At 40.0% G+C, this 25,055-nt stretch overlaps 1 protein-coding gene across 2 annotated transcripts in view; it reads left to right on the forward strand.

Annotated features, from left to right (window-relative positions):
* Positions 1-25,055, forward strand: part of zfpm1 (zinc finger protein, FOG family member 1) — a 123,157-nt gene that overhangs the window by 36,944 nt on the left and 61,158 nt on the right. For both annotated transcript variants that reach the window (XM_034685845.1, XM_034685846.1), the window contains exon 2: positions 17,400-17,546. In XM_034685845.1, the coding sequence (XP_034541736.1) occupies positions 17,400-17,546 (147 nt within the window). The remainder of the gene's footprint in view (positions 1-17,399; positions 17,547-25,055) is intronic.

Raw genomic sequence — 25,055 nt, forward strand, 5'->3', positions numbered from 1 at the left:
GGGTTGACGCTCAGATAACAAAAAAAGGAGGAAGATGATAAGTGAGGCAGTGGAAGCAGACAAAAAAGAGAAATAACTCATTATGCTTTAAATTAAAAAAACGGACCATTGTTGACATTTTCATAGATAACAAACAGATCAGAAAGAGCAATTATATCTTCTGTAAGTGACATTTTTGTCTTCAAAGTCTGCAGCATCTTGCTGAGGTGAGCATAGAGCTGGTTCATGTCCGAGTGAGGCGTTCAGGGATGCTCAGACAGGGAGGTGAGAGAGGGAGCACCATGTGGAGGAAGTCTTCCTCTCTCTCTGTCTCTCTCCCCCTGCATACCATCACAATCTCACATCTGCCTCCCGTCCTTATTCAGGGCTGAGATCAAGGAGAAGGATTGCAATCAGGCTTATTATAACCTACACACACACACACACACACACACACACACACACACACACACACACACACACACACACACACACACACACACACACACACACACACACACACACATGCAAACGGCAGTCAAACACACACACATGCAAACGGCAGTCAAACGCACATAAATGCAAGTTGATATCCTCCACCTACTGTACGCACACTTTGAGAAATGTCTCTCATGTTGTCGTATATTAAACTCTCTGATCTGCATCTGATGTTTCCTGCAGGTTTCATCTCTCCTTTAATTTGATGCAGCGTATCAGCAGATGACACAACCTTGTTATTAGCAAACAGATGCAGCTTGGATAATTTGTGATGTTGGTTGTGTAACGTGCCTGAAGTGACAAGCTAAAAAAACTGATAACAGTTGGTACTGGTTATTTTGGAAACTTTCATTTCCCCATACACATTAAAGCAGAGGACATTTGGCAGTGTGGCCGATTGATTACCATGCACAGCAGTCCAGCGCTTACATCAGAATTTAAAATGTAGGGGATTTTTGGTGTTATTTGGTGTGACTCTGTGAGATCAGAGGCCAGTGGTATGATGACACTGATCAAACAGGGACCTCAAATGAGTATTTGCTGGTTTAAAGCTTAAGTATCTTTTATTCTTTGTGCTTCTACCTCCTGGTAACTGAATCAAAAGCAAATAATATACAAAGAGCCAGCTCTGCAGCAGTTGATGCAAAGTTTCCAAACCGGGAGAGGGTCTCAATCTCTGGGGTTAAACACCTTAAAGACCAAAAAAGTTGCACTTTTAGGCATAGCATAAAGTGACACTTCACTTCAGCTCATCAGTATCGTTGATGAACTGTATCTATCATGAAATCTGACTATCTCCTATAAAGCACTCTGAAGTGATCTTTTTTAAAATGAAAGTGGGACAAGAGTCACAGATATCAATTTTTGTAAACAGCATCAAGTTATTTCCCTTTAAGCGGCCAGGCTGAGGCTCAGAAATAAGACCAGTGACATGGTGTTCATTAGTGACGGGAATACCAGTAGAGAGTAAGACAAAGAAGAAAAACATCAAGAACAAAGTATTAAAAGCAAAATAAATGATAGATGTGCTAGAATTTGCTGTAGAACATAGTCCTATATTTTTAAAAACGTCTTCACTTTGTTAAGTTTTCTCCCAGCCTTTGTCATCCCCTCTTTGTATTCCTTGCATGTAAGATTTGGGAGAGTCACACCCACTCTAGAGAGCATGAGAGTCACATTAGGAGCACAGAAAGTGTGCAGCATGGACCTTGTGAATGAATCCCATCAATAAATTTCACAGCCAAAACCATGTCGGATACAGGAATGACCTTATTTCACCACAAACTGTGTGAGTGTGTGAGTGTGTGTGTGAGTGTGAGTGTGAGTGTGAGTGTGAGTGTGTGTGTGTGTGTGTGTATGTGTGAGAGTGTGTGTGTGTGTGTGTGAGAGTGTGTGTGTGTGTGTGTGTGTGTGGCAGTGTGTGTGTGTGTGTGTGTGTGTGTGTGTGTGTGTGTGTGTGTGTGTGTGTGTGTGTGTGTGGCAGTGTGTGTGTGGCAGTGTGTAAAAATTCTCACCATTTCACTCAAGGCCGAGTCTCTTTATGTCAACAGAGTGGAGCAGAGATATGGAGAGAAACAGTGTCTCATATGATTTTGGGATGAACTGTATGACCTTGTGAGTATGTTAGTGTGTGTGTGTTCTCAGCCTCAGTGTGACCCATTCATGAAACCTTTTTGTCTTTTAACCCTTATATCCTTTAAAGACTCGTGACATTGTGTATTTAATCTGAGTACGACTCTTCCCACTGGCCACTGTGTCTCTGGAGAATTAGCACATTGTGAGGACGACAGAGTTGTGGAATTGTTCAGCAGTGGGAACCGTGCAGCGTCTGAGTGTGTATTTGTATCAACCTTGTGTTCCTGCTCCTCTCTGGCCTTGCCTGGGTGTTGGGTTTTTGGTATAAGGGGGGTGGAGGGGGAGGTGGGGTTGTGGTTGTTGTAGATAGGGAGGGATTCAATAAGTAGTTGAATCAGCCCCTCCTCCCTCTGTGGATCTTAGGACGGTGGGAAAGTTCAAATCTGCTGCTATTTTCTATCTTTTATCAGCTGCGCTTATCGGCTGCCTTTCTCGTCTGCATGCCTGGCTTCAATAGTCCAGGGTCTCAGCTCGGGCTGCTGGGTAACTGCTCTCCGTCTCCCTCCCTCAGAACTCCTCCCCTTCTGTCTCGTTCCTTTTTTTTTTTTTTTTGAAACACCACCTGTTCTGTTCTTTTCTCCTTTCTCTCCTCCACATTCGATCATTTTCAGCTCATTAAAACATTAAAAAAGCTGATATGATCTCTCTATTTTCAGAGGTTATGTAAGCTGTTATTGGAAGTAGGTTTAGCTTAATTCTTGCTGTTAAGTCACACAGCCAGTTAATACTGAATCTATGTACATGGCCTTGAAGTTTCCTAGTCTTCTTGAAGCAGGGACACATCGAGTGGGGCCCTTTGGGTGCAGAGGAAGACTGATATGTTTATGTGTTTCTTACATTTAAAATAATATTTAAAAGCATTTTTTTGATGCTGCATATTTAATAAATATTAAACATATGTTTAATAATTATTAAAAATACTGATTAAAAGAGCTGATTAAAAGAACTACAGCTCTAGGAAAAACTGGCCTAGATTTCAACTAGAGACAAAGGGTGAAAGAAGAGAAGGAGCAACGTTAGCTAAAGCAAAGCAGTGTAACTGAAAAACAAAGTGTTATTATTTCTGATTTTATAATGGAAGATTCTGATTGGTTGAAACCCCATAACAATGATGAGTAGTTATTGATAACAAAAGCAAAACCTGTTCACACATATCAATCAACAGGAAATCCACCACCTTTCACCCTTGCCAGTTGGCACTGTGGCATAAATGTTATTGTCAATCTCAATAATGGTCTTCAGGGTAGTGCTGGGCAATATTTTAAATTATGTTATCACGATAAAATATTTAATGTTATTCGATATTGATATCGATAATTATCACAATAAATATCAAATCATTATTTTATTTAAATGTAAGGTCAGATTTTTGCTCCTGAGTGAAAGTTGAAGAAACCAGACAGTCTGTCAGTTAGTATCTGGATTTAGTTTTCTGATAAGCTTCTTGAATCCATCATTTCTGACCTCGCTAACAGGGAGCAGGAAGGTCTTTATGTAAGATGTGATTTTTGTGATTTTAGTTAGTAGATTTCCCATTTTTCTCAGGTTGAGATTATTTGGATAATTTGATTTAAATTTACAACAAAGATATATCAAATAGTATTCTATGTATCAGTTTAGTAGAGTATTGTTTTGAGTTGTGCTCTCCCTTTAAGATTACTAAGAGTTACGGGCAGAGTGATTTTCCCAGAGTGCAGTGAATGCATCGTGGTTATTCAGTGTTCAGTTGTACTGTGGTCACGGTGGACATTAAACTTAAAGCTGAGTCCACACAGTGTCAGACCGAAAACTCTGCTTTGAGCTGCTAGGTTTGAAGTTTTCTTCAGTGTCGCGGTCTCTCGTTTCAGATGTGTTTACATTCCGCTCTGAATGTGTTTAAGCCCCGCCAACGTCTCACCCTGCAACGTTATTGGCTGTTCAATGCGGTGTTCTTCTTTTGTCTAATGTTGGGTGGCAACTAGCATTTACAGCTCATTAGCGCCCCCTTTCCAGTGGATGGGAGGTGCAATTAAAGGTTTATTTATATCAATTTTTTATCGAACATTTGTCATATTTATATTGAGATACATTATACTGCGATAATTATCGTTATCAAGTTATCATCCAGCCCTACTTCATGGTCAAAAAATGATGACAGTTGGTGAGCACAGATGTGAAAGCAGCCTTCTCTTTAGGTTGGTTTATACTACTGCGTTGACTCTACTTTGTTGCTATGCCGTAGTGGTGGATGCCATTGTGAGCACTATTTACCAGTGTGTTGGAGTGTCCAGGTTGCTCTGCAGTACTCCACCCAAACACTAGTCGGCAGTGCGATTTCTATACTAGTCACCAGTTTCTGATTCTGATGTGTTCTCTACTTGTTTAGACAGAAAACTATGGCGACTGAACCTGAGTTTTGAGCAGTGATACCAAAAAATGTTTAAATGCAGGAAAGTTACCATGATAACCAGTGGACCAATCACAGGGCTTAAGGTCTACGTTGTTCAGACTTGCAGTTACATTTTTCAGCAGGTGCGCATCAGGCTATACATGCAGGTGCAGGGCTATGAAAACCTATTGTATATGCTAGGGCATGGATTTGATGAAGAAGTATTAATTAGGCTGAAGTTTCAAGGTGAAACAAGACTCCTCTCCTACACGGTCCTGATCACCATGTCAGGAGTCTAATTGGCAAGGCCACCTGCCCACTATAATCCTCATGAAAGAGTCTTCTAAATGTGTTGATATGGGGTCAGTGACTTCTTCTGTGCGACCACTCTGTGCAGAACCAAAACAGAAAGACCTTTTTTGTTTTTTTCCTCATTGAATTCAAACACGGATTGACTTTCGATTTTGCCTTCTCGTATTGAAGTTTAAATTGTAGTATTTTGACGACTTTGTTCAACACACTGTTCTTTGAATGCTAACGTGACCAGCAGGGACAGCCTTCTAACGCTTTAACTTTTGGTTTCCTGCCCACTGAACCTGCAGGTTGATGCGAAACACACCCAGTTGGTGTTTCGCGGCTAACAACATAACATGGAAAACAGAAAAGTGAAGAGTTTGTTCTGATTGAATTGACATCTGTGAAACGAAAGCTGCTGTTTTTCTTCTTCTGAGAAATATGAACATACACACAGTCTTTCCCTTCCTTTCTTATCATAATGCACACATGTTCACTTCTCATTAGATTTGCGCTGTATTTAAACCACAGACTGCTGCTCCTCTGTGATGTGTGTGGGAGTGAGGCGTCCTTGAGGAACATGAAACAGTCTGTCAGGGTGAGAGTGTCTGAAGTGCTGCCAGAGAAGAAACGGTTGTGAAACAGAATACCAGAGCAAAGACTTGATCCGACACATCAGGAGCTTTTCTCCACACTGTCAGTAAGCAGGAAATCTAGCAGACGCTCCAGTGATCACGTAAACAGAATAGTCAGATATTTGGTTAGGGACCTTAAATGTCCAATTTTTTGGACCTAACTAAAATCAAATACATGGTTTTCAGTCTCTTTTCTTAATTTATGAGTGTGCACTCTTTATGATATTTCATTCCTCGACAAAAGAGCATAAAAATCACAAGAACAAAGATGAGAGGCACAACAGATGTGGTGTTCAGAGGCAGAGAATCTCTGACTTTATGTTCATAAGACAAGCCTCATATTATCGCATCTCTGTCAGAAGTGATGAAATCTGATGAAATGAGGCATCTCTGAAATGTTATCGCACAATATCAGCCATGTGATACACTGTTGTGGTAGCATTTTGTTTTTTTTTCTCATTCCTGGATGATCATTTTCTTGAATTAATGCTTTCGTGTGTGAGCACACAGCTCCTTGAAGAAATCCTGGAAGGAATTTAATGGTGCCGTACCTAATCCTATCCAGCACTCAGCTGCAATGAACAGTCTTCCTTTTGATTTTACTCCAAGGTTCTTTCTTTCGACCTCTGAAATGATGAAACACACTTTCTTATAAAGTCAATGTCAAACACAACACATACATTGCTTAAAATTGTTGAAAACAGAAAAAAGGTACAACTCAGTCTCTTTAACATCTTTAAATGTCTTTTTTTGTTCATCCAAACCCCTCAAAAGTTCTTGTTAACACAGAAAACTAAGAGAAGCAGGATCAACATATCTAAGAGGTTAGAAACATTCTTTTAGTCATTTTCCATACTTGAGAGACGAATCTCCTTGCAACCCTCTGACAGAGGTGTTTGTGTGCTGGTCCACTGTATGTGTGAGTATGTACAGTACTGGTTGGGGTGCTGCTGTTACATGGCAGGACTGCTATCAGGTCTGAAGCAACACGGTGTTGGGACATAGAAAGCAGCAGCAGGGAGATTTATTTCAGCAACTTGGGTCACTGAATCGTCCTCCTGAGAGGCTGCTGGACTATCAGATGGGCCTGCTGTGAAGAGGCTGCTGATCCACTCCTCCAGGGTTGCTTTTTCTCTATAGGGGGGGCATGAAGGATACCCCGACATCGGACCATCCATCACAGCCAGCACTCTTGCAAGGCACCGTGGGTATCCATGGTGCTGTATCACTACTATCTGTCTACCTGCCCTCCTCATGCCCGAGAAGCAAATCCCTGCTCCTCAGAGGACAGAAACTAATTGTTAGTCTCTCTTATTCTGTTTCCATTACACCCCATGCTTCCATTGCTGGCCGGCTCTATCGGCGTCTATCTCTCTGTGTCTGTGTCTATGTCTCTCTCCAAAGGTTCAGCTAGTGTCCCACCCCGCCGTCTCCCCAGGACCTTTATCAGGGAGACAGCTTTGCTCATTAAGGAGTTAATTTTCTCACTCCTATCTCTGATTAGTATAGTCAACCTAAAGCACTGTGAATTCTTTAAATTTCTTCCTTGTTATCAAAAAAGGCAGAGGGAGAAAAAAAAGATGGGAATGGGGGGATATTTAATCGGTTAAGTAGTCTTCCTAGGGAACTAGATTTCTCTCTCTCCCCCTTTTTTTCTCTTCCCAGCAATGTAAAGAAATCTCGCTGAAAGCCGGCCCAGCTCAGTAATTCAGTTTTTAAAGCACAAGGATGGAGGAAAGGAGGGAGGAGGAGGAGGAGGAGGTGGTGGAAGAGGAGGAGGAGGAGGAGGGGTGATGGTGGTGGTGGCGGGAGAGGGAGGGAAGAGAGAAGGAGAGAAGAAAAAAAAAACGACTTGATGAAATTCCGCTATCAGCTCCGAACCAATATGCAAAATATCTCGCTGGAAATCAAATAGCTATTATGTTTTCATTTCCACGTCGGCGTATTTGCTTAATGAAGAGGAGACAGATCAGACCGGCAGAGAGAGTCTGCAGGAGCCGATAACCGCCAACGGCTCCCAGCTATCCGCGCAGAGTGACGCTCCCAGTCACTACGCTTTTTCACTGAAAAAAAAAGAAAAAGAGGAAGGGATGGAGGAAGGGGAGGGAGAGAAAGAGAGAGAGAGCGAAGGTGATAAAGTATAAGGGAGAGAGAGAGCGCGTGAGTGATATTGAAAGGGGACGGAGAAGAAGAAAGAGAGGTGGTGTCGGCAGCGGTGGAGGGGGTAAGAGGGGATGAGGAACGGAGAGATAATGACAGAAAGAGAGGAGGAAGAGAGAATATAGAGGAGGGACTGCAGGTTGGAAGGGAGAGAGATGAGGAATGTGAAGCGTTCAGAGATGCAAAACAGGGTGCTTTAAGTCTAAAATGCCTTGAATTCTTTTAAACTCAAAGGTCTTGAACACATCCAGTCCAAATGTTCAAGAAAGTACTTTTAATACCATTAAGATTTAGTTAGTGTTAGATATTTAAAATCTCAGGAACATACTGTACCCTGCTGTATATTCCAATGCAATTCTGGGCCTTTGATGTGCTGCATTCAAATGCAGGACCTTTTTAAATGTTTTGGCTAATTTTTGCAAGGCAGTACCCTCATGTTTCTACATTTCTTCAGTCAGTCCATTTCTTCACACTGTTGGCAGGAGCTTCTTTATTCCCTGCAGGCATGGCAGCACACATGCTGTGGCATGGAATTATAATGTTTCTCAGTGACGCCAAAAAATTACCACCTTATTGTGCATTTTATGTTTCAGCATAAAAAGCCTTTCACATAAATAGTGTGGGTTTTGTTGGGATTCAGATGGAGTGTAAAATCAGCTGCCAGTTTGATTTGAATTGATGCTGCCAATAATAATATTATGATTATAAAGGTTTCAGTCATTGTACAAGCAAAGATGTCAAACATATGCTACTGTGGCTTCTTCAGTGTAAAGATGTGCTGCCCTTCATCATCATGTTTGATGTTAAATGAAGACGGTTTGGGATTTTTTGCACTCTTGGCTCTACAAAAGGAGCAATTTAATGACATCACTTTAGGGAAATATCCAGCAAGGTATATTATCATTATTCACAGTCCTTTGATATTCAAATTATTATGTAGCTCTATAATAACAATACACGTTCTACGGTGATGGACACAAACAGTGCAGCACAGTGTTGGTATTAAAGGTGTTAAAGGAGTGTGGGGGTTCTTTCTTGGGCTACGTGTCCTACTTCTGCTCTGTCAGCCAAGTATAATATGATCCCACTGTCTCAATAGAATTAATTAAAGCCTCCAACAAGGTAAGGAAATGAGCACCTGCTTAACAGGGCAGGTAGAAATTATGGGCAGCATGCAAAAGCACATAGTTGTTTTTTTTGTTTTTTTGTAAATATTGTTTTTATAAGCAATTTTCAAACTAGTCTTTTTACAGCTTATTACATAGTTTCAAGTTAGGATTTCAAGTTTGCCATAGTATTAAAACACAGTGTAACCAAACAGGCCCCAATACTCTGGGGACTGGTTGTATGTTTTTGGTCTTTGGCTCTATCTGTAGGTTAGTTTTTAAAATATTACTTTTTCTACCTTCCTTTAAAATAGAGCTTTATTCTTCTTACAGATTTATTCATAGTTTAAGTAACGAAAGTAAACATTGATTTCAACTGTTCAAACGTCAGCTGCCACGGTTCCTGTTCCTGTTTTTTTATGTTGCTGTAAATTAAATTATTTTTTAAATTGTGATGAGACGAGTGAAGTCATTGAATGACACCTCTGGGCATGGGGACCGATAAGCATTGCTGATATTTACAGATTCAGTTTAAAATAAGGATAAATAAACTAAATGAAAACTAAAGTTGTCATGGTAGCCTGTTCTCTGTAAAAATGTATTAACAGCAAAGTATCCTAGTTAACTATATCAGGAAATAAAGAACATTTAATGTCTGTAAAATATATAATTATACACAGAAAAAGCACAGATGGGTAAAAAAGCTTTAGCAGTTTCTCCTTAGCTTATTAAGAACACATTCCCCAACACATATCACTTCACAGGTGGTTAAGTTCCTTCCATACCAATAGCAATACCACCCACAAAAGCACTTCATTGAAAAACACCCATTCAGATGGTGTACCACATATTAGTAAAATAAACACTACACTATACATCACATTAACGCCCCATTCATACACAGACAGCAGAGGATACTGTACTTAGCCTGTCAGTGTTGACCAATCCTGGCTATGTCACTGGGTGCATTTTGGGGTTCAGTGCCTTGCCCAAGGACACCTAGACACGTGAGTGAGGAAGCTTGGAGCCGACCACAAACTTTCCAATTGAGACATGGCAGACTCTACCACTGAGCACAGCTGCATTAGTACTGGACATACATGTTTAATAAATGGTTGACCTTGTGAAACATTCACAGTTTAATTAAATTCAGGCACTTAAATGTCTTTGTTAGATTTTGAAATAAAATAAATAAAAATGAAATTATTCGGGTTGACATTATCATGTAGGTAACGTGAATTAAGTTACTAACGTGACATAAATGATGTGATTTTGACATGTTGATTTGCTCCTTGCCTCCGTCACATGACTTATGCCTTGTCTCCTTTAGTTATACAGCCACTGTACTGTAACTATGGGTAGCACCAAACTGTTGCACAGGTGACCTAAACTGCTTTATTTGTTGTTTGAACAGTTAGGTTATCACCAGTTGAGTATAATTAGGTGCATTTATGTTCATGTACCGACCATAGCCACATCTAGACGCTAGGGTCCTGGTTTGGTTTAAAGAGCAGGTTTTAGTGAGGCAAATTGAAGAAATGAGTGTGAGAAATACTTAGAAGTGTTGTAGAGGTCCAGGCCTTGATGGAGGGGCATTGACCTCCTATTGACAACCATTACGTGTCTCCCATGTCTGCCCCTTCCCGTCCCAGTCCCTGCAATCTAGGAACTTTATCATCATCACATTAGATGTGAAGATGTGCAGAATGGTCAATAAGTCCCGAGGATTTCAGATCTGTTGAAAAAATCTATTGCTTTTCTTGAGTTTGTCATCCCCAGAGTAATCAATGCTTGGTCGTTAGCAGCTCAGATCCTAAAGGCTGAGGAGAAAAAGCTGATTTTTATTGAAGCTGAATATAATGGATCAATATCCTGGCCTGTGTGGAGGCTTCCTCTTGTGTGAGGGGTTGATGGGAGGCGGCAGTGGGCCATGGAGCTGTGATAAGAGCCCACACAGTGTTGAAGGAAAAGTGCAAAGTTGATTAAAAGTATTTCCTCAGCGGTGGGTAATTCTCGTCGCTCTGATCAATAAGTGGCTCCTCTCCAGTGCGTGACTCTGTGTCAGGTACCGTAGTTTCTCTCAAGAGCTCACACATCCTCCTCTCCTTCCAATATTCTCCTTCTTTCTTTCTCTAAATATCCTCTTTTAATGTTTCTCTTCACAAGTCGGTGATTTTCTGATACAGGCGTGCCTTCTCTTGCTTTCAGGTCTAATGTATTTTTTTGTGCGGCGGGTTATTAGCGTGAGAGCGGCGAGGCCTGCGTCTGTTTAATCAGGCTTGTTGAGCACGCAGGTTTGATGTGTGTTGTCTCTGTGTTTAATCAGCGAGCTGCTCGCTGCAGGTTTGATGTGGACGGAGAGTTAATAAAGCAGTATCTTTGGTGCCTTCATCAGCAGCAGCACTTTGTTCTGCCTCTCCTCGCGCCTACAGACAGACAGCTGCAGTCTCTACGTGGCAGCTCCACTACTTCTCTTATTCCACTTCTGTCTTCTCTGTCTCATCTGCTTCTTGACGTGATTCTTCCTCAGCCAACCTGATATTTCATTCCTAGACCTGTCAGTTTCACACTGTACCTTTAGGTCAATTTAGACTGCAACTAATGCTTAAGTAATTGATTAATGTACAGTCAATACAGTGTCTGAAAATAGTGCACCAGTGTCCTAAGATGGTGGTTAATTATTTAGTAGTTTAAAGACTTAAATATTAAATTTTTTAGCCCCATAAATCTAAGAAAGGTGCATTTTGTGTCCGAAAACCTTAAAAATAACAATCTTGGCACACAATCCCAACAAAAAAGTTGACCTTTGAAGTATTCACATTGTTCTTCTCTCTCCTTACAAAATATTGTCTCCACCTCAATGAAATCAATCAACTCTTTCACTGTCAAGAGCTCATGTTCAATAAATACATAAATCAACTTTGATTCAATTCCATATGTCACACTGAGGTGAAGATTGATTATTTTGGGTGTTGGTTTGGCTCAGTTGGGGGAGCAGGCGTCCCATGTATAGAGGCCACAATCCTTGTCACACTGGTTGTATGTGGATACCTATGTCCGAAAGTATTTGGTGCATATCAACCCCACATTTCCTGTCCATGTCAAGATGTCCTATCGAATAAAGGCCCCTAAAAAAGATCATAAAAAAACAACAAACACACAAAAAACATAAAACCTGACTACATAGTGTAGCAACATTAAAACTGTGAATTAACTGGAACCATTTGATACAATGCTGACCGCACATTGTATTGTTGCAGCATTCTATTAAAAAATGTGTGCATTGAAATGTTTTTTATCTAACTTTAGTAGGGGTGAGCCCGACTAAGGATTTGCCTAGTCGAATCTGATTCATCAGATTTTGTCCATAGTCGACGAATAGTCAAATGTTTGTTGTTTTTCCTTATCGACCCAAAGTCTGCATGATGATGACCGCATGACAATATTACGCATAACCATTTACAATTAAGAGACTCATAGCTTAAAGTAAAAGGGACAACAGAATATTATAAGCATAAAACTTAGATTTTTTAAATCTATATTGCACGCAAAAACAACGAGGTGATGAAGGAGAGAAAACTCTAAGGCCACCATCCGTTAAACATGGAACAACGCGCCATTATAGAATAAGGAATCAGGAGATATTTAAACAATGTTCACACAGCGGAGAGCAGCGCTGCGGAGGGTAGTTTGTCCAACTTAAGGCTAAACATTTGTATAATGTTCAAAATCAAACCTGAACCAGCTAAAGGGTTTTTAAATCTCTTAACAGTACCTTTTAGAACAGTCTTTCATCGCGTCTTTGTCCGCGTGAGTCTTTTCAAATTGTACGTGAGGAAAACCATCGTGTTTACGGGCAGAAGTGCGCTCCTTGCTTTGTTGACTGTAAATCCTGTCTTTGAGAATATCCTCTCTGATGGCGTGGAGGTGGATGGGATGCTGTGGATTGTTTTTGAGGCTCAGACAGCTTTGGGTATTCCTGCTCGTTCTTTTGGCCCCGTACAGTTTTTGTGTGGTCCGGTAATCCTTGATCTCACAGCCCTCTTCATGAAGCTGCTCCTCATCTTCATCACTATTTTTAGGATCAACTGAAGTTTTATTTCCTGACATTTTGAGCTACCATGAACGTAGAAAGATTTAAAGGCCAGCTGAGGTACGTCTGCTCCACAGCTCCCCGCTAAATGGTCCACCTTTAATTACCAGGGGAGATTTAATTACCACTTTGAGGAGATTTAACACTTCAAGAGCTGTTCTCAGAATTACATTAAATAAGTTTATATTTATATAAAAATAGGCTTTATGAGACACTATTTTTACGGGAAACAGGAAAATAATGTAAAATTAGACATTGAGCACCCCCATGGTTTGAATGGAATGATCCACGTTTCATATTCAAATATTCGACTATGAGATTGGCAGTCGACTAAGGCTCGTTAGAACGAATCGTCGAATATTCGACTATTTGGGGTCACCCCTAAACTTTAGGAAGCTGATATGCTATAATATAAAGAGTACACCACCTTATTCTTAAAGTCTGACTTTAAAATTTCCTTTTTACGCATTGGAAATCTGTTTATTGATTACAGCTGCTGTGACAGCCAACATTATATCGCTAGTTTTTGGACAGTTGGGGCAAAAGTTTTAACATCCTTTGAGATGAACAGCTTGTCAAAGGTACGTTCTTAGCTGGCTATGAAACAGACTGAAATTAATATCAGTGTGACTACGGCTTATCAGAGCCAAACAGATCATCAGCATGAAACTGTACTATTTCCATCTACATTTTTTTAATGTCTTGAACCCCCACTGCAGGGTTGTTGTCGTACAAGATGAGTAATGGCACAAAAAAAAAAAAAATAATTTCTAACATTTTCCACACCACAGATTCTACGTAAATGATATTTATGTGTGTTAAAAGAAAGCAGGATGAAATATTTTGTTTGAAAACACAACATTTGACTTCAACTAAAAGTCACTTTGGGTAGCTTTAAACAATGGAAAAGTGTATATGTATTTATTAAATCTGTAAGTTAAATGAAACTAACAATCTGAGATTTGAAACAAAATTGTAAAAACGTTGTCACATAGTAACTCCATAGTATACCAAATCAGTAACAGTGAAAACCGATCAGGGCTTTGACTGCATGCCTTTAAAGAAGCACCACAGTCAGTGTTGAGCTTCAGAGTATGCTGAAATCCATTCCAAATGTTCAAGTGAAGATGTAACAAATCTAACTGCAGTCCTACAAAGATCAGTGTTAATTCAAAGGATTTCTTAAACTTCATCCTTCATTATTTCACAGTTTTATTCCCCCAAGATTCTTAAGTTTGGAGACATGAACACGCTGTAGGCTCAACCTCCTTTACTTAAAAACCTCGAAAGTTCTGTGGTGCTGTTGGATAAGTCTCCACTTAATTGATGTCCCTCCTGCCGCGATACACATGTGGGCAATGTCTTTTTTATTATTTCTCCATCTCCTCAATGAGTTCAGTCCAATTTTCCCGTGGATATCACGCTGTAACAATTAATAAGGCTTTAACTTTTAAACAGGCCAGTGAAGTAGAATGTGCCGCACTTATCACACTATCCTTTCTGCCAACTATCCGAGGCAGGAGGAGAGGGGAAAATAGAGAGAGAGACTATATTTCTCCTTGGATAAAAGAGGGGAGAAAGTGGAGCTGAAACTTTTCCGCACCATTTGATGTCTGAAAGCAGTGATGCAGCGATTGATTCATTAAACCAGAGCCGTAATGAGGAAAGAAATCATAATTCAAACTTACATTTTAAACAGGAAATATAATTGGAATTTTATACAGAGAAGTCCCTTTGTACAATTATGATTAAAGGAAAATTAATTGTATGAAAATGTCCTTATAGATACTGAAAATTAGATCTAGCGAAGCTCGGGCGACACAATTCTAAAAATATTGTGTACAGGATCGATCTTTTTCTCTTTCTCTTTCTCCTCTACTCTTTTTTTCCTCTTATGAAGGTCCAAATCTAGCCGTGTTAATTTTATCTGAAATTACAGTGAACCATGCAGGCGTGGAAGTTGAAATTAGCCTAAAGATGTTTCATTTACAAAGACAGAAACACTTTGTCAGCCGCCGATTGTTTCCCGGCATTATCTCTTGCCTGCTTTTAATTGCTTTGGAAGTGAAATTAACAGAATTAGAAAAATTGCCTCTCCCTTTCTCTACAAGCTTCTTTATTCATGGGTATTGTTGTGTGCTTTGTATAGATTATAGACTCCTTTTGTTCCAGTATTGTAAATATATACGCCCCCCAGTCACGGCTTTAGCTCCGAAACAATCCCTCTGTTCATTCGACACAACCTACTGCAAATTAATTTACAACCTGTCTGGATTGGGGGGAGAAAGGCGGGAAATGGTTTTCTCCATGTATTCATTTCACTGTGATTTAGTTATTCAAAAACAATGTGCCCACCCTCCTTGACTTTCCAGTACATCATTATTATGTACGTGACTTGTTTTTTCCCTCGGCAGTCGGCGGCACATTCAGCCTCACCCCCTAATCCTCTTAAAGGAAATGGTTACCCTGAATTAATAATTCTATCATGGCGTCCTCTCGGGAGAATCGAGCATGTCATCCTCTGCAGATGAACATGCCTTTTCATAATCAGCAAGCCTTGAAACACTAATAACTATGAGTTAGTCTTAAGATACACACAAACAGCCTGTAAATACAATAATCATTTGTATTGGACGGTTTCTAAGGGGCTCCTAATGCACCGTCACACAGCCTGGTGTATTCATCTTATAGGAGTATTATTAATGAAGCAATTTAAAAAAGTCACATTAAATCCATATTAACTGACTCCATTTTTTGGATGTAATCTTCAAACAGGCTAAAATAGATCAAAAGTACTGTATAATTACTATGGTCAGCAGGGATTATGAAACTGTAATTGATACAGATCAGCCCCGCACTAATCACTCTTTTAGCTACAATTTTAGGTATACTGTAATTTGGCTTTAAGGTCCCCCTTGGCTCCCTGCTATTAATCTTCTGGATTAGACCGTTCAGCGTGTCCAATTCTTGAAACCATTTTTTGAATGAGTCCAGTTATAAAAAAAAAAAGAGAGAGAAATGGATCAGTGTGTTTAGGGTATTTTTCCCTCCCTTTCTTTGATGCATAAATCATAAGTAGCTTGTTTAACAAAATGACTTTTCTTTTAGTTTTTAACCTTCCTGCACCGTGCAGTTTAGAATCAACACCCAGGGGAAGACAATTAAAACTCCTATCCCTCTCTCTGTTTGCAGACCTGAAGTGAAACAGCATTCAGGGATCTTGTCAGAGTGAGATATCTCTTCTGTTCTCTACTTTATGGAGCTTTCTTCATATTCACAATATTCATATGCAATATTTCTGCAAAATAAGTGCAATGTGGCACTGATATTTTAATCCCTCCTCTATTTATTAATATCTAAGATAGTTGGATTTGCTTTAGTGGGTTGCTTCAACAAAACAGGCTGTAATGGCTGCAACATATCAATCATCCAGGGCAAATGAACCTTAAAGAATAAGCCCCAAACAGAAGCCCCTGACATGCTGGGAGTGACTCGAGGGGGGCAAAAGTTTTTAGTTGTCGTTGTTTTTTGGTTTTCTTCTCACCATTGATATTAAAATTACAGAAGGATAATGTTTTACTTTCTTTTTAATTACCGGCAGGTGACAAACTTTCATTCGGACCGAAATTAAATGGAACATAGCCTGTGATGCTAACCCTGCTAATCACAATTTCCTCATAGAAAATAAAACTATAGGAAAGCTGTTATTATGAAAACATGTGCAGGACTTTTATAAAAGACTGAACTATTTAATGTTATGGTTTATGCCAGATAATGTTGATTTTACTGTATACATTTTTTTTTTTAATTGTCTTTGTAAGGGGACCAGGCATGTTTATTTTATGATTACATAAACATCGTTACGTCAACAAGAAGATTTGAAGACATTTTAAAGAGCAGTTCAAACATTCTCTACAATAATAAAGGAACGTGAAGACTGAGCATGCACAAAGTTTCACTTTAAAAAAAGCTCACTGGGTTTCACAATCCATACATGCCAGGCTTAACTGTGTACACTTGTAAATTCAAGCAAACAACCCGAATTAACTCTGTATTATGCCAATACTGAACATTTATTATAAAATGTATGTTTAAATATAGTCTACTTTCAACAAACCAACAAAAAAAAAGAACATTCTGAACGTCACCTCTGTCACACCAAGGCTTCCGCAGGTTGTTTTACCTTTCATAACGGGAGTTATTTGTCTTCTTGTGCCTTTTTCAGTGAGTTTGATGTTTGTATTGTTTTTTGACTTGTCTAATTTTAGCATGTGTAATTTTACAAGAAGCCATTGTGGTCAGTACCGACGTACAGATCATGACACAGCGTTGCACATGTTAGTCCTTTAGATACATTAGTTTCACAGGGCAATTGATGTTGATGTTGTAATGTGACAACAGTGAGTCTTAGGGGGTTTAAGGTTGAAGATACCAGAGTTCCTCTTGTCATCAGACTGTTGTTTTCTAACTTCAAAGCTTCAGATGTGTCTTTAAATTCACTTTAAATCAGTTTCACTTCTTCAGATGTTACAGGGATCCTCTGAGACCTGTAAAGAAGGAGCAAGTAAAAGTGGATCGAACAGTACAAGTACAGATCCAGGTGTTGATATGCCCTCTTTTTCCTCCTGCAGGTTCCCTAGGGGATCTCGATGGCGGCGAGGAGAACACACCGGACAATCTCAGCCTTTCAGGAGAGGAGGGCGGAGCCTCAGACCCTGATGATTCAGCAGAGGGCGACAGCTCCAGCCCCCCGCTGTACACACCTCTGTTCAATGAAGGTAAGAAGAAAGGGGGAGAGTGAAAACTACAGCAGAAGAATCAGAAATAGAAGCTATAGAATAATGTGAGTTGACGGTGTAGGTTTCTCGTCTGTTTGAGGATGTGAGCTTTACTCTAGCATTGTTAGCTGATGGCAAAGATTGTTTCTGAGAAGACTTTTAAATCTTAAGGGGTCTGCCAAGAAGAAACCCTGCTGGCTGGAAAAAAGAACACTCCACCATTTAATCTAATAAAGACAATCATTTTTTATAAAGGGCTTTTAAAAGCTGATGATTGGCTTAAGAGTCCAAAGCCAAAGTGAATAAAATTCCTGCCATAAACCACTCAATCACTGGATAGTCCACAGGCCCAAGTTTAGTGAGTTACTAGTTTAGGCTGGTGACTGCCTTATTGCACACAGAACAATGTAGGAGCAAGAGCTTGACAGGCTTTGAACTTGGACTTGAAAAATGTTGTTCATGTCTTTGACTTTATACTATTCTGGGAAAATGGGAGAGTGAGACTTACACTGTAGAGCAGCTGTGTTGCAGTTGAAACTCACCACAACAGGGTTGAGGTATATTTTTCCAACAATTAAATTAAATTGTTCAACCTTAGTAACCATGCCACAGGCCTTCATATCAAGTCTGCTTTTATTTTTGTTGTGTAAGGTGATGTCTTGAAAGTAGCTCATAAATAATATGTATTTTTATTATTATTGTTATTATTATGATTAGTATTATCACTGTAAATAATAATAATAATAATAATAACAACAATAACAATAACAATAACTATAACAACAATAACAATAATAATAATAATAATACTTTTAATAATAGTAAAAATAATTATTTGGTTATTATTGGGTTATTAATATTAGTATTGGTTTATTATTATTATCATTATTATAATTATTATTACTTTTTTTCACCACCCTTTATGTGTTTCATCAAAAGCCCTTTATACCTTGCTTGTTTATGGCAGGACTGTTACCCCTCTGTTGCTCCTCGTCTGCAATATAAAAGGCAGAGAGACAAGATGGTGGGGAGAAGTTGATATTCCGCTGAGCTGGCATTGGAGTTGGTAAAAAAAGGAGTGTCATAGGCAGAAAAGCATCACTGTAAATGCCACGACTGGATGATGGTGTGTGAGTTTGTCAGTCTGGGTGTGTTACATCGAAGCCAACAGGGTGAAACGGCGCTGTGTGTATGCAACACACTTATTTGTTTACAGGTCCTGCCACCTGTGCCCTCCACACCAAAAACACTCCAGATGTGCTCTTCACTGACAGTTATTAGTGGTTATTACCAGATTTATCTCATCATCAATACGTCTAACAGGAGTCAGTAAATGTTACACAGTGACAACTTAAAAACAGTGAAGAACCTTTATGAGGTTGCAGCTTTCCCACATGTATCACTCTTTTAGCTCTATTGTGTCTAAACGAACAAACATAAAGAAAAAAAAATTCTCTGGGTTCAATCTTGGCTCCAGTGAATCTGCCCCCTCGTGCACCTCTTATCCCGAGCCTCCCCCTCGCACCGTGTGATAGCAGCAGAGTTTTCAGTCATATTCTTTTGACTTATTCAAGATTTCTCTAGCTGTGTTTTTTAATCTCAAAAATTCCTGCTCTTGTGAAATTTTGGGGGCTGGAAGAGATAAGCGTCTGTTGGTTGGCTTGGTTTGATAAACCCATGGAAATTCTGTCAGGTGCTAATCGAGACGAGATTAGAGATTAGCTGTGCTGTGTGCGTTCGCGTGTGTGTGTATGTGTGTGATAGTGTGTTTGAGGTGAGGAGTGGGTTATGTGTGTATTAGATTGTATAAGCAGAAGACGATGAGAAAACTCAGGCCGACTGAACATGTGAGCAAGATTTTCTGGTGATCACAAACTGCCAGGGTGTCTTTGTTTCTTCTTAGAAGTCAAGAGAGTGCCAGAATAAGAGACTAAAATAAAAATTCAAAACTATAAATAAATGACAGATCTTAAAATATAAAGACATAACAAAACACAAAAAATTATAAAAGTTTATATTTTTTAATACATTTGTTTATTTATTTGTGTTCATGTCTATGTAAATCTATTTTTTTTTTTATATTTTGCCTTGATTTAATAAATAGCTAGATTGATTGTTTGATCTTCTGGTTTTTGTCAGGTCATCAAAAGCCTTGGCAGGAAGACCCGCCCACAAACCTTTGATTGACATCTTAGCACTTACAAAGGAATATCCAAACCGAGAGGAAAAATAATTATGTAAGATGAAATGATGCAAAAATAACATCAGAAAAAAAGAAAAGGAAACCAAAAGTCTAAAAATAAGCAACATTTCCAATAGTGAAACACACACACACACACACACACACACACACACACACACACACACACACACACACACACACACACACACACACACACACACACACAGACAAACATTCAAACACTCTCTCTCTCTTCTCTGGGGTTCCTCGGTTGCCCGGCGCTGCCATTATCAGTTCTCTGTAAATCAGCCATGTTTGACGAACCTGCTCTTTCAACCTGGGATCAATACCAGGTCTTTATCTGGGCCAGCGCTGGCTAATAAAGGCAAGGCCTCTTATCCACCATCTGGGAGAGAGAGAAAGACACACACACACACACACACACACACACACACACACACACACACACACACACACACACACACACACACACACACACACACACACACACACACACACACACACAGGAGATAACCGCCCTGATAACTTGAGCAAGAATAACACATTCTACTAGTAACAGGACCAAGCACTCTGTTGTCTCCATCACACCCTCCTCCACCTGAGCCGATATATTAATGCTGATACAAAGGATCCACTTACACACACACACACACACACACACACACACACACACACACACACACACACACACACACACACACACACACACACACACATACATACACACAACTTTACTGAGGAAGACATGCTGTCTTTTCTCTGTTGTGGTGTTGTTTTTGTGTTCTTCTCAGAATTGCACTACAGCAGCAGAAAGTAAAGGCCCTATTTCAAAACAAGACAATCAGACCTGCACATCACAGGAAGCCTGATAAAATCCACTTCAAGCTGATTAGTCATCATGTCACCTCCTGTTGACCTGTGATCTTCTGTTTTTGCACCAATCAGAATGATTTTTCTGAACCACATTTTTTTTTTCATTTTCATCAGAATCTGATCGATGATAGTGGAAATGTGTGTGATGCATAAAAGTCACAATCTCTTGGCAGCATCATGATTGTTACAACCTGGGTTATATGGGAGAGGAAAGCAACATTAAAACCAGTTTTTGGTGAAATGGGATTTTATATATTAAGGTAGGGAAAATACGATTGTAAGAACCCGAAAGTGCTGCTCAAATCAAACAAAAGGGGACTCTAATACTACATTTCTAGTCAGTTAAAACCGGCAACTTATAACCACAAATGACCCAATTCAGTTAGTTCTTCTCAGAACGATTTACAAAATGCTAGTTGTAAAGCTTTACGAACAAGAGGCACAGCAGCAAGTTTGAACCTTAAAGAATGGTAGTGGGCAGGCTTTAAAGTTGGGTCAGCAAATGGTCTTCTCTGATTGGGTGGTCGTTTCAAGGTGGCTATGCTCCAACCAGGTTTCCCAAGCCGACAGCCCAGGTGAATGGGATTAAGCCTGGAGGATTCACCACATAAGTCCTATTAGTCTCTAATATTAGCAGTTTATTTACCAGAATTAGCCAAGACGATATGCAAAGCCCTGTTCACACATGAAACAAGTAACATCACTCTCTGTTCTGTGTGTTACACTATGGCCTTTAGTCCAACAGACATCAACACACTTATTTTTCTTCTGACTCCTGGTGTGTACCATGTGGAAAACTTGAAGCTCTATACCTGGATTTTGTCTGTATCCCTTTAGCTTCACCTGTGTTTCACTCGACCAAACCGACAACATGAACACTTTACAAGCACATATTTTGATTCTCAGCTGTTCGCAGATTTGTAAGAAAACGTGCAAAAGACAAAAGAGAGACTCTGAATTGTATAGAGGGTTGTAGAAGTTAGGAGGCGAGATTGTTGGGTGACTTTGCCCTGCAGGTGTGACAGGGGAAGTTCAGCTTATCAGATTGATGGAGACTGTCTCGCTATTGGGGGGAGGGAGGGTGAGAGAGAGGGAGAGGAGTGAAGGGGTGGTTGGCAGAAAAGTGTCTGTCGACTCCTCCTGATACCTGCCTCCCTGTCTGAGATGATATGGGAGATAATATTGATAATATTAAACGCAATAACTGTGTCTCCAGCTCCCCTCCCTCGCTCCAGCCCCTGCAGGATAAAATCAATGTGCCATTCAATGTGATTTATAGCTGAAAATAATGGCACTGTTTAGGCAGGGGGAGGTGTGTGAGTGTGTGTGTGTGTGTGTGTGTGTGTGTGTGTGTGTGTGTGTGTACAGTATGTATGAGCCTTCGCATGGAAAGGTGGACGTGATGTGAAGATGGATGATGTGTGTATGTGAGCCTCTCTTTCTGTGTGTGTGTGTTGATTTATTTGACGATGCAGATGCAATCTCACAACTGTTACATTAATAACAGTGTGTGAGTGTGAGGGCGTCACGTGGTCATTTATGGCTGCTATCGATCGGGCGTTATCGCTCTTTATCGGAGCGGGAATGCAAGGGTAAACACAGGCTTTGTGCAGACAGCGGAGGTGTTATCGGGGTGGTGGCTGAGGACAGGGTGGGATTTGGGGAAGGGGAGGGTGAGCACAAAATGGAGCTAGGAAAGAGGAAGTGAAGGAGGGCAAAAGTTAGGAGGAGGAGGAGGTCTGGAGTTCACGCAATGGACAGAAGAACAGGACACAAATCTATTTCTTAAAAGAGCATAATCTATCTTTTCTCAATGAAATTTGATTACACTATGTGTTCTAAAAGCAGATATACTACTCACAATAGATTTTTTCACATCTTTTTTCCAGGAATATTTAACCACACGTTCAACAAAGGAAAACTGTTTCAAAGCTTCATTTTCACAATACATTCAACACCAGGTAGTCAACTTTAACTGAAGTCAGAATCCCTCTCATATTTTATGAAATTTCAGACAGACAAATTAATAAAACTACTTTAAAAAAATGAGTATCTTGCAGAGTCCCAATGTAAAGGGATAATTGTTTTTTAACTATTTAATTTATTTTGTCAATGGGTATTAGGTACTTTTTAATAGTAAGTGTATTACCCACAGGGGATAAAAGTCAGCATTAATTGTGTCTTCACAGATGTATAAGCTTCCCATGCTATGGGCACCTTCGGAATGTGGGCTGATTACAAGCCCGGTGGTCCGGCTCCTCTTTAGAGTGGAAGATGCATGACTTCCAATAAGAATGTCAAATTTTTACCATGGGACAGTTTTGCCTCAGTCCGTCGTTAAATGTGTTCGGACCTAGAGAAGTTTCTGGATCCCATTTGGTTTCCTCTTTGCATGGTACAGTTTTAACCTACATTTGTGGATTCAGTGACAAACTGTGTTCACAGTTTTTGGAAGTGATTTTTAGCATATGCAGTGATTTCCACTTAAGAGTCATATTTGTCTTTAGTGCAGCGACGCCTGAGGGTCCAAAGATCACAGCTGTCCGGTATTGGTTTTCAGTTTATCAGATTCAATAAGGCTAACCAAGGCTTAGCTAACACCCTGTCCAAACAGCAAGTGAATGTCCAATTAATGGTCCCAATCAATTTGCACACAGTGACAGAAACCCTTTCTTTGGTCTCCTCCATGTCTGCTACGAGAGAGAGAGAGAGAGAGAGAGAGAGAGAGAGAGAGAGAGAGAGAGAGAGAGAGAGAGAGAGAGAGAGAGAGAGAGAGAGAGAGAGAGAGAGAGAGAGAGAGAGAGAGAGAGAGAGAGAGAGAGAGAGAGAGAGAGAGAGAGAGAGAGAGAGAGAGAGAGAGAGAGAGGTGTCCCACTGATACTCATGGCTACATATCTATCCTGAGTGATAACGGTATGCTTTGATTTCACTTATGTTAAACAAGTAGGTTGAAAAACTGCTTGGGATTTGGAGGGATAGAATATTGGTTTGACTAAAATCCAGAATGCCATTTGGAGATGATTTCACCTTAGATTTATTTTCAGATCAGATGATATGTGCGACAGTGTTGCTTATTTTTTTTTAATATTAAGCAACAGGTTAGGAGATTATGTTTCATCTTTAATTCTATCACACAGCAATTTGCAGTTTCTTTAAAATAAAACACTATGTTCTGTCAAAAATCAACAATTTGAATAGCTACAACAAAATAACTGTCACAGGGAAACTTATTGACAAGATCAATACTAAAATGTTTGAGAACTGTTTCCATGCAGGCAGCTTTTGAGTCAGCCTAACCCTTGGCCTGATAATGGTGCAAGAGCAGAGAACAAGAAGAGAGAGATCTTCAGTTTAGATAGCCTGAGGTGCTGTGATGTAACTATTAATCTAATCTAACTAATCATGAGTCCTTCTAATAGGGAGGGACCCAGCAGTGTGATGAACCGGCTGATACTGGCTCCACAGCCAAAGTTCAGGGTTCACGTTCTGCATATACACACTGGATAAACACATCATATGCGCACTCACAGGTCCAGCCACGTGCAGAACCACACACTGATCTCTTTGATCAGCGAGCAGGAGGCTGTGTAATCGGCTTGATCAATGGCAGGGATATCAGTGCTGATTAGAGGAACACAGGCAGCCTCAGTCTCAGCTGAAGGTGACAGGCCGAGGGGATGAAGGGGAGGAGATGGAAAGATAGAAGGGAAGAGAAAGATGGAGGTAAAGATGTGAACAATGAGACCCAGTGAAGGGAAAACAAGCGAAGGATGAGGGAAAGAGAGAATTAAAAACTGATGGAAGACAGACAGAAAGGAAAGGTACAGACGTTTCTGATGAGTCTTTGATTCTCCAGAGTTGCAATGACAATCAAAGGGTCCATCTCTGCATGGCGAGGTGTTGTGTTACAAAGCTCAGGGAGTCATTTCACTGCTGCCTTTGATCTACAGACAGGAACAGCCGCTACCCAGACACATCCGGCACATATACACACTTTCAGACATGCAGGTTTCAGTATTAAACTGTGTGTGAGTAATGGACAGAGCTACCTGGGTGTCCTTTGGGACTCTAAGGGTCAATCTAAAATCCCAAGTTTGGCATTGTGGCTGTCACTAACTTGTTTCTTTCCGTACTTTTTTATTGAAGCACCAAAATACCTTTTTGAGGAAGGGAGTGGAATTGGAATAGAGTGAGGGGTTGACAACCAAGTTATCAAAGTTTAACAATCGTACAGTCTTTGCCCAAGGCTTAGACATTAGCTGACTAATTAGTTTGCTAGCCATTCTTGTACCACACAAAATGGCACTATATTTGTAATGGTAGCTGAGTTTTTGTATTGATTGGAATTTAAAAGCCAGGAAAGCTTGCAGATCATAGAAAACGTTGCTCGTTGTCACTAGTCTTATCACTTGTTTATTGCTTGTTTTATTTCT

This window comes from Notolabrus celidotus, chromosome 6 (assembly GCF_009762535.1).
Source record: "Notolabrus celidotus isolate fNotCel1 chromosome 6, fNotCel1.pri, whole genome shotgun sequence".
NCBI lineage: Eukaryota > Metazoa > Chordata > Actinopteri > Labriformes > Labridae > Notolabrus > Notolabrus celidotus.